This window comes from Glandiceps talaboti, chromosome 17 (genome assembly GCF_964340395.1).
Source record: "Glandiceps talaboti chromosome 17, keGlaTala1.1, whole genome shotgun sequence".
NCBI classification, from domain to species: domain Eukaryota; kingdom Metazoa; phylum Hemichordata; class Enteropneusta; family Spengelidae; genus Glandiceps; species Glandiceps talaboti.
Window position 1 is genome coordinate 16529782 of NC_135565.1, and position 11733 is coordinate 16541514.

At 33.4% G+C, this 11733-nt stretch overlaps 1 protein-coding gene across 1 annotated transcript in view; it reads right to left on the reverse strand.

The window, feature by feature from the left end:
* LOC144448512 (bridge-like lipid transfer protein family member 3B) overlaps nt 1-11193 on the reverse strand; it is a 56068-nt gene extending 44875 nt beyond the window's left edge. The window contains exon 1 of the mRNA XM_078138778.1: nt 11083-11193. Coding sequence (XP_077994904.1) covers nt 11083-11126 — 44 coding nt within the window. The 5' untranslated portion in view covers nt 11127-11193. The remainder of the gene's footprint in view (nt 1-11082) is intronic.
* Nucleotides 11194-11733: the final 540 nt, after the last annotated feature.

The following is an 11733-nucleotide window of genomic DNA, read 5'->3' on the forward strand; positions in this document are numbered from 1 at the left end:
ACCGCGGTAGTATTCAATTTAAAAGGAATGATTCTAGGCTTACACAGTGACAGGATGGTAATAAAGATTTGAAAGATGATAAAGAATGAAATATTGGCATCGCAATTGTAGATTTTCCTTCCGTTAGATACGGAAATATGGATAAAATCTGAATCCCTGCATCAATTGTACATGTATGTGATAAGAACATTAACATGTACGCAACTGTGTGTGTTCAAGTCAAGAATCAGTATTACTGGACATACGATAGATATGATGGCTGTTATATATATATGTACAGAAGACTTTTATATGTACATTATTTTATTTTATCAAAAAAAACACTCAAAATTAATGAAAATACGTGATATCTTGAAAATTCACAACATCAAAGGAAATATACAATATCTACAAAAAACACAAAATCAAAGAAATTATGTGATACATATGAACATAAAAAGCGATGACGTTATCAATAGTGAGATAATCATCATTATCTTTGCCGCTTTCAATGAAAAATGCTGAGCGGCATTGAAGTAGAAGATTTCTAAAGCCGAAAACTTACAAGTTAGTATTGAGTGTATCAAGTCATGCATACAAACTGATACAATGTAACACTACATGCTGTTAGCAACAATGTATCTACAGGCTACATCTGACTTAAGTTTTAGATACATGTGGACTCAGTCGTGCAGGCTACATCTGACTTAAGTTTTAGATACATGTGGACTCAGTCGTGCATGATTATTAACTAATTTCTCTTCAAACACGGACTACATTTTCAGCTTGGCATTTTCTCAACCTAAAGTTCCACAATTTGGAAATGTACTCCATTCTAAAGACTTGTAGAAATGAGGACAAGCTGATTTTATCATAAAAATACATGCAAATTGTCTAAATCATTTTCAGATGAGGTATTTAAAGTAATTTTGAGCTTAATAACACATGCACTATTTCAGTTTAATACAGTGTTTTATTTAAGGGCGGTAAGTAGGTAAAATCTACCGGGGTTCCCACATCATTTTACCGGGGTTCCCCACCTAAACTATGATACATTGCATGGGAAGCACTACCAGTTTTACCTCTTTCCCCCTTTCTGTTACCGGGGTTCCCAAACCTTAGCAAAAACACTGTGATATATTTTAAACTCTAAAATTACACGATTTAGAGATCATGCACTCCATTATTTATAACGAACTGATGTTATCAAATAAAGAATATAAGATTATTATCAAAATCATTTCCAGACAAGATAATTCTGAAGTTAATAGCACATGCGCCATATCAGCTTGGCATTTTCTCAACCCTAAAATTAGACAATTTGGAGAATTAATGAATTCCATACTAAGACTTTCAGTATTGGACAAGCTGATCTTATCACAAGTATACAACTACAATATACATGTTCAGTTGTCTAGATCATTTTCAGATAAGGCTTAGAAGTTAGAGTAACTCATAGAGTAACTCACCTTTGTGCCTAATATTTTGGAGTTGTTGCCCATTTTTGTAGAAAATAGGACTAACTTATCTTATCATAAATATTACACATTTTGTATATTTTATATCTACTGTTGTCAATGGAGAATATTGTTCAGAATCATGTTTTCAAGAATCAATAGGAAAGTAAAAGGTTATTTTCTATTGGTATTAAAATCGGAAACATATGTGACATTTCAATCCATCTACTACACTCCATAGTAAAATGTGGATGGATCAAAACATAACTTTCATTTCTAATTTACTGTTCCACAGTAACTATGTTTTACTGTCCTATCGGTAGCTATGGTAACTAAGGTACAATGTATATATACTATATGACAGAGCATATCAGTGTGTCCTCTAAGCCAATGTGACGCGCCACTGACGCACACAATTTCTAGTGACACACCAAAATTTGGTGTTCCCCATCGCTTACTATGTGGTGACTCACTGCATATCTAAGATGTAGGAAATGAGGTATTTTAATGATTACTTGACAGGGTAATTGATCTCAATGTCATCAATTACGCAATGATTAATGATTACACTTTGACATTCTTAATTCACCCTACACCATATTTCACATACCATAGTTGTGTAATGCTAATATGACTGTAGAGTCTCTCACAGTCCTCGGAGCTTTGCATTACTAAAATTAAAGCTAAACGAGTTATTTTGTATGTACCAATACCCAAGCTTTGTGAAAACATGGAGCATCACAGTCACACGTCAATGAATGGTTATCTCTATGTGGTCGATGAGGGTGGCATACGGTACAAGGATATTCGAGTTTGGTTATGTAGATGATATCGGTACATACATGTACAAACTCATATAGCTTTAATTTAGTAATGCGAAGCTCTGAGGACCGTGAGAGAGTCTAATATGACTTAATCCCATGACATGTGAGTGCAAATATTAAAGGTGTACTATGAGCATTTGTACAAATACTTGAGGTGATCTCTGCTGCCGTATGTTCACAAACATGGTGAGTGAAAGTGCAGCAGAAACCACAAGCATGACTGCAATTACCCCTGAGTACCATATTAAACCTACACTAGGACTCAAGATTCATAAGGTTCTGTTGTCATCATATACAAATAATACATGTATGTTTATAAATCCAAAACAGCACATTTCTTTTTTGGAAAAATATGAGTGTGTACATTTCAATTTTGTGTATGTTATTAATATGGAATGAGCACATGTTCATTTTACATATAGGTATGCAGTAATGTTTTTAGTATAATTGCAGTGCAAATACATGTACAAATATATGAGTGTCACTGATAGTAATAGTAACTTGACACAAGATAAAACAGTACTGTATGATTTGCATACATTTTTTTCTCTATCATTAAAATGCAAGAAGTGAGTATCTGACACTGTGAAATGAGTTTGTGTTATTTCTATAATATTGATGATTAATTTCACCAAACTAAAACCCAGGTTTTACTAACTGCACAGTGTTTGCTTTGAAATGTTTGAAACTAGTCTATTCTCTGTCACTGAAAGAGCTAGTAAATTGTATATTAATTTTCTGACATTTAGTTAAATTACTCTGGTACTAAAATCTGCATTTACATTTGTATCACCCTATAAAAAACTGACATACATATATTAAAACAATTTGGAATTAGTGGAAATTCATGTGTATAAGCCAAACAGATCAGATTCTTATAAATGAACCTATAAATTCGTTGTAAATACAATACTACTCTGAGACTTAATACATCAAACGTTTGCAGATTTATAGTTCCAATTTTATCTCTTAAGTATTTTATGACTTAAGTACATACAATGTATACGTAATAAAAGTAATTCATCACAGAAGTGAATATTACTGTGTTTTTAGTCTCAAAACTAGCCCTTCACATCTTTGGCATTTACTCATTATTTATTTATGCAACAGACCTAAAATCTAGGCATGCTGCAATACTTTACATTCATAAATTCAGTTTGCTGACAGCAATACATTTTCGCCCACATTCGCTATCAAAGAAAACACATACATACATGTATGTATGTATTCTACAAATGAATGTCTATTTTGTATGATTGTGCCATATTTGTAGGAATAACTTCACTCTTCAAAAATCTATAGAAATAGTGTAGTAGCATTAGTCCTTCAAGTCTACAGGTATACAGGCTCTTCTTTTACTCTTCTACAATCTATAGAAATAGTGTAGTAGAGAGTATATTTATCTACTAATGCAAACTGAGAAAAATATTTTTATAGTAGACTTGGTGGCCATCTTGGAAAATGGCTGCCATCTTGGATTTTTAAAGATCCCAGTCAGATGAATGAAAAATATACCCCACTAAAAACATCTGTGCAAAGTTTCATGCTTGTATCATAATTTGAATGAGATACCCGTTATCTGCTCTACTGATAAATGGTGCTGTAAAGTGACTAGTGGTTTTTATGACAAAGGGTCTGAATACAAGTAGACTAGAATTCATGCAGATTTAAATTTTGAATTTGTTATTGAGATGGGGAAATTAAAATTCAAAATCCTCATTCAGTTCAGTTCATTTAGGGACAAGTATCCACAGATAATAAAGTCCCTCAGTTCCTGTTAGTCAAGCGAAAATGCTGATCAATATTGTTCTTGAAGTTATTCGTGTCCTTTGACATGATTACATGGCTTGGCAAAGCCTGGATTCTAGGCTAGAATAGAGGCTTAAAACTAGGAGAATTATACCTATAAAGTCACACATGCTGAGAATATCAGCATAATTGAATTAAACATAGACAGAGGACAAATGTTTATAATTAAACGTACCATGAGATTTTGCTGAAATGAGTGTAACCTTTGACCTAGTTCTCACTATAGAATTATCAATATAAATTACAAACACATGGGCAATGATAATTGATATATGGACTGATATGACAGTAATAATCCATATTTGACAAATTGATGATCATATCCCCCTCCATCACTGGATAAGTGATCATAGATAAAGTAGGAAATTCACAAGTCACAGCAACCTACAAATATAATTACGATCTCTAAAGTGCAGCTACCAGAAGTTTTTGTTAAGAGAGGTAAAGTCTACCTGAGCTTACCATAGTTGAGTGCTGTGGGATTTTACTGAATCATACAAGCTATGAATAATGTAAAAAACATATTTTAAACTAAACTTTATTGAATTGTCATATTAAACTAATAATGCATCAATACTTTCAAGAAGTCTTTCCAGAGTGTATAACATGATTTGCTGTATTTTATTTTCATGTCAGTTTTTCAACCATTTACATATAAATCCCATTTGATATACTTTTATTTTCTAAACATTTTTTCTTCAATTGCATGTACATCATGTCAATTTTAGAGCAAGTGTTTGTTTATTGAAAAATTTTGGATTTCTCAAAGTTGATTTCATCCCCTCAGATAATAGATTTGGTGGATTAACATACAGTACAGAGCAAGCATAATGGGATATTGTGCATGAATTATGCTTGCATCTTTAAAGCATCATGCTGGAGAAGTTCATGAACTCTATTATCTGAGGGGATGAAATCAACTTTGAGAAATCCAAAACTTTTCAATAAACAAACACTGGCTCTAAAATTGACATGATGTACATGCAATTTCATCAACTGAAGAAAAAATGTTTAGAAAATAAAACTATATCAATTGGGATTTATACGTAAATGGTTGAAAAAATGACATGAAAATACAATACAGCAAATTATGTTATACACTTGGGGAAGATTTCTTGAAATTACTGATATATTATTAGTTTAATATGACGATTCAATAAAGTTGGGGTATGTTTTTTACATTATTCATAGCTTGTACTATGATCATGATGATTCAGTAAAGTCCCACAGCACTCAACTATGGTGCTCTATGATAACAGGTGATTACATTGGACAGTCAGTTCAAATATACATGCACACATTACTGCTAGCCTTGTACCATGTGCACAAGACACTTTAATAGATGAATGATGTCTAGTCACAGTAAGGGTTTAGAACGATGATTCATGTCTCTACAAATTTATACATACATTACAGATCAAGAAATCCTTTCTAATTTGACAGCCCTGCATTCATCATCATTGTCATTATTCGGTTGTGGACCAGGCGACCACAAATTTTCTCCAAGCACACCAATCAATGCCAAGTGCATCAATTTCATATACTTTTAATTTGTAGCATCCCCTCAAAATCCCCAAGTCCATTGTCCATTGAGATATGATATAGAAATACCCAGCATTACAGCATCAGCTAGCATAGTATTAGAATAAAGATAATAATATTTCATATCTTTGAAAAATCAAATTATATAATGCCTTTCTCAATTCCCTTGGCATTCACCTGGTGTTCACTGTTTGACGAGTCATGGGTTAGTATTATGCTTGAATAAGGTAAGTACAAATCTTTAAAAAGATGAAATCAAATTTATAATCCCTTTCTCAATTCCCTTGGCATTCACCTGGTGTTCACTGTTTGACGAGTCATGGGTTAGTATTATGCTTGAATACAGAAATTACAAATCTTTGAAAATCAAATATAATAATTATAGTAATGTTACCATTTTTTTTTATTCCCTTGGCATTCACCTGGTGTTAATAGCATGACTAGTTGTGGGCTAGTATGGTGTGTGTGATAAAAAAGCAATGATATGTGATTCATTTACAAAATTACATTACATGTATAATAGAGTACATCTCAAGAAAACCCATTTTCAATTCACTAGCCCTGCATTAGCTTGGTGTATACACATTAGTGACTTTAGTATGAATAGATTAGTTGGGGATTAGTCTAACCTTGTGTTTGAATAAAGAAAAGGTTATTTTAAATCTTCACAAATCCATAATTTTAGTACAACTCAAGAACCTTTTTCTAAATGTTAGTCTGATAGCATGGCATGGTGTAAAAATTAAGAAATTATTATTCAATGTGTTATACACAGCTCAGAATCCCTTTTCAATTTGCTCATCTGGCATTAACTAGACTAGCAAATAGTAAATGCCTACAAAATAATATTACAGTACATACAGCACAAGAAAATAAATCCTTCATTAGTTCACATTAGCCTGGCATTAACAGTACCACTAGTTGTGAGCGAACACAGTGTGAATAAAAGAAAAAGTGATTCATGTCTTTACAAAATTATACGCACAATACCGCTCAGAAATCTCCGGCCAATTTTATCATCCTAGTGTTACACCAGTTTTAATGGTGTGCTAGCATAGAGATTGTACCGGTATGAATAAAGAAAGATTCCTGTCTTAGCATCATCACAATACATACATGTATGCACAGGTTTTCACATACACACATCAATTCTTTGTTTTCAAATTTTGTAACAAGGTAATAGTGTGTGATTGAATTCTTTACTAAAATAACATTCAAAGAACACAACATGCATTCACACAAACGTACATGTACATGTATGACATCGACTGTCAGACAGACAGACACAGATACTGACAGACACAGACACAGACACAGACACTGACAGACACTGACACTGACACAGACACAGACACAGACACAGACACAGACACAGACACAGCTTTACACACACTGAGACAGAATACATGTACTGGTTGTGCCTGCCATGTCTAACGTGTTCTTATAATTATCTAGAGATATAATCTATGCGATGCTCTACCTACATGTATATGTATGTAATTTAACAGCGGACGTAGAAATAATTAACTCTACTACAAAGCAACAAATCAACATTTAACTTAAAAACCAGCTGCCTTTGACAAACATGACATGATCAGAATGTCTATAAACTGTACCACTAGTAAGCTGGTATGAAAGAGTGCAATGCAATGGATGTTTTTAATACTGATATACATTTGTACTAGTCATGTCATGTCATGTCATGTCATGTCATGTCGTCATATGTCATATGTCATGTGTCATGTCATGTCATGTCATGCCATCATGTGATGTCATGTCTAACATCTTTCTGTCATTCTCTCAAGACAGTCCTATCTCTTTAAACATTAGTCTCGGCCTTTTTCAATTGCCTAGTAGTAGTATCCTATGTCTGTGAATCCATTGTTTTCCGTAAATTCATCCATTTACTTCTGCTTTCAGAGTAGAAGCTGTACAAATCGTGTTATCATTATGTTACATTATGTTATGTTACATTATGTTAAGTTACATTACATTACATTACATTACATTACATTACATTACATTACATTACATTACATTACATTACATTACATTACAACATGTACATTACATTACATTACATTACATTATATAACATTACATTACATTACATTCATTACTATATGTTATTTGTTCATGTCCTATGTGGACTCGGCAAATTATAAATACAGTTCTCAATAGTACAGTATATAAAGAAAAAGTCCCATCCATCCTTCTGGATTATGAGACACAGGGTACATAAAATTAAGTAAATGAATAAATAGTTGTAGATGATGGTTTGTCTCCTGTGATTGAAAGTCTCATGTAGAAAGTTAGTACTATTGTAAGTTTTACATAACTCATCCTGTAGTATTTCATGTTTCAGCAGTGACAGTAGTCATGGTGATGATAGTGCTGGTATATACATGTATGTCAGGGATGTCGCTGGTAACCATCAAAAATAACTTCACCTTTCACGGTCTATGTTCAGTTTTCTCCATAGACTAAAATTTCTGCTTAATTTTTACAATCTCCCACATATCTATAGCTACATGTACATCCTGAGGGTGGGGAAGGGAGGGGATAGGGTGAGGGTGAGGGTGAATTACACTTTTGAAATGTTAAAATTTGACCATCAATTCATATTCATTAAAACTTTCACATGAACTGTTTATAAATAATATAAATGAATTATTTTGTAAATACAGATTAGAATTAAATCTGTAAATTGCAAAACACAAACACAGTTGTGGGGTTCTGTTCTACAAATTCATGGTCTAAGTGCTATATTTGATCATTGTTGACCTTGCGTACACTCACTGATAACTATTATCAACCTTACATCAATGTTTATTCCTTGTCTATTGGTTCTGACGTTTTACTGTCAAGAAGTGATGGATGCTAGTTGTCAAAACAGTCACTCCCTTGTTTATCTATAGATACAGGTGTGCTGTAACAAACTAATTCATTTAAATGTTATGGAGGTTTGGGAAGAGTGGGTAAACATATTTTAAAGAGGTAATTTGGTACATTTTATATACAATGTCTTGTTATTTATTCATTTTGTGAAACATTGACTTAAAAGCTGGAAAAAACAATGTACTTCCACGGGTTACAGAACCATGGTAACATCATGTTTAGAAATCTGTGAAAAAATACAGTTTCCTATACATGGATCATCCAGGATGTGAATTTACCATGAATTTATGTGGGGTAGGAAGCCATTGAGGCTTTAAAAGACCCCTTACTGTTCTGAGGTGGTTATCAATACAGGCTTTAAAATGATTAACTGATGAATTAGCAATAACCCTTTGTGGTAAACTGTTCCAAATGTATATACATATCACACAAGTATTTTGGCAAGAACTTAGTAAAATACATGTATATGGACTCATAAAATTCTACCATAGATTATAGGGTTGACATTCATATACTGTAACCTTACAGGATTTAACTAAAACTGTTGTCTGGCATTCAAAAGTCATTGCAATATCAACACCAGATGTTTCACCAGCTGTTCGAATGAAACATTTACAATGTTATTTTATACATTTTGCAACTAAATACATGTAATATAAAACAAAAATATGAAGGATCAATTAGATATTATTCCCCAATATTTTACTTCATCAAACTTAGAAGAATACAAGTGACCTAAGGGGCCTTGTCACTATGAGTCAGGAGACAAGTAGTGACAAACCTTTAGGGTCACAATTATTTTCTGCCTGAATGAAGTAAAATTTTGAGGAATAATATACCTCCTCAAACATAATGCATGAAAAATCTAGAAAAATAATGGCGATTCTGAATGTTTTGACTCATATTTCAAACACTGCAGAACCAGTGACATAGACACAGGTTGTTGTCACTTGTGGTATAGAACAACCAGGGTATATAACCCATATTTTCAGTTCAAATACAATATCTTGCCTTGTGCATGGTACAATATGCAATATTTTTGAATGGACAACAAAATTACATTTTTCTTCATATAGCCACAGACAGTGTTAACTCTATGAGAAAATAATTAATATAACATTCCTTGAAAATGAAACAAAAAACAACCAAATGTTGTAATGATTTTATTAAAAGAACTAGTCATGGGCATTCTATATGCATTTTTTAGCTTTCAGTGATTCAAGCTACTTTGTTGTTCGAACCAATTTTTGCAAATTTCCATTAAAAGTGAAAGTGCATCGTCAATTTTGTCCCTTATCATTTATTATACCACATGCAAAGTTGTACATGTTCAAACAGAAAATATGGAATCTATACTCTGGTCACTCTACATGTATCATATACAAATGTACTATACCACAAGCAAACCAAGTTGGACATGTTCAAACAGAAAATATAGAATATACCTTGGTCACGCTACATGTATCATATACTATACAAGAAGCAAACCAATTTGTACATGTTTGAACAGAAAATATGGAATATACCCAGGTCACTCTACATCATGGCAAAGTGAGTCATTCTGTGGTGCTTCAAATATTAGTCTACATGTTCAACATTGCCACTATTTTCCAAATATTTTGCTTAAATTAAACTTGCATGGGTTATATCATTTTCCAATATTTTTCTTCGGTAAGCTTAAAAATAAATGTGACATAAAGGGGCTTGTCAAGTATCTTTGACTCGTAGCAACAAGACACTTTATTTCACTTGTAATTTTATCATCTAAATTAAATAAAACGTTGGGAAATAATATATAATATATTGCTGGGACACCTAGCATCTGCTGGGGAAAATTTAATATTTCATATGTATGTTGTTACTTTTCCAGTAGTCGCAACATATGGTGACAATATCATGAAATATTGTTTGACGATTATTATACCAAATTGAATACAAAAACAATATTATTTCATTGTTTGTTATTTTTTGGATAAGCTGACTATTTAGCTTGTGCCATAATAAAAGCCGTGAAGTAGGACAGTTAGAAATAAAACATTTTATTTGCTGCGTGGTATGAATGATATTGATATTCCATTATAAATTAGGTATATAAATATAAAGTGCCGACCACAGGGAAATCGATAAATATCGACTTTGCTATCTTTTACAAAATTTATTTTCGTTTCATTTTAACTTACAGCGTTGATAAACGGCTTTTGACAAAGGCATATAAAAATTTATGTACCACGTCGACGAATGTAGAAGGACCGTCAATACACACAAGTTACAGTGAGTGTGTACACCGCGTAACGTAACGTTCTACTCTACCCACGTACACAGTTGATGTTGAACCGTGGTTGAAATTTATCACGTCTGTATTTTAATAAACCGAAATGTTCTCAGCCTTCTGTCCTAATTCTACGCTAATTTTACGCGAAAAATAAAGAAACTTGGTGTGATATTTTCGAAAACCTCTTTTTTATTCTATCGTCAGTAAAAAAAATTGTGAACAGACGACATGTCGGCAACTCTTTGGTTTACCTGAGGCTGACGTCTGCAAACATCACGGCGTTATACTGTTAGCTACTTACTTGCTCAGATGTTTTATTATTTGGTTCTTTATCAGCGACGCCATTATCTCCTTTTGACTAGATAAGCTTCCAATTTCCCTGGACGAGATTTCTTCATGGCGAAATCACTGTATATTGAGACAATATCCCGGAATCGATCAGCTGTATCTTCAATCTCGGTCTTTCATGACGGCAGCCATTTTCGAAAAATTAACTGGTACCCCTAAGTTAGCGAAACCTTGTACTGAATGAATAAAAAAACGGGGGGGGGGGGGGGGGCAATATTGGGCCGTCACCCCGGCCGTCGCGTGCGGCACGCAAGTGAAATTGTAATTTTCTTAGCCTATACATACCGACAAATTTTAACAAGGAAATGCTTCATGTTTCAATAACGACTTGTAAATTCTGATAATGATGATAGTACACACGGATGTCGGTGTGACTGTACAGTGTATCATGTAGTGGCGGGTTGGGGGGGGGGGGGGGGGGAGGAGGAGGTTAGCTGCAATAATTGTAGCGTTGTGCTGCGATTTTGAGGGTTTTTTCGTCTGTTTTGGCGACTTTTTAAGTTTTGGTGTTTAACCCGCACCTGCTAGGTTTGGGGGGGGGGGGGCAGAAAGAAGGGATTTAGCTTTAAAGTGGGCATATGGATGAGGATTTTTAATTTATGAA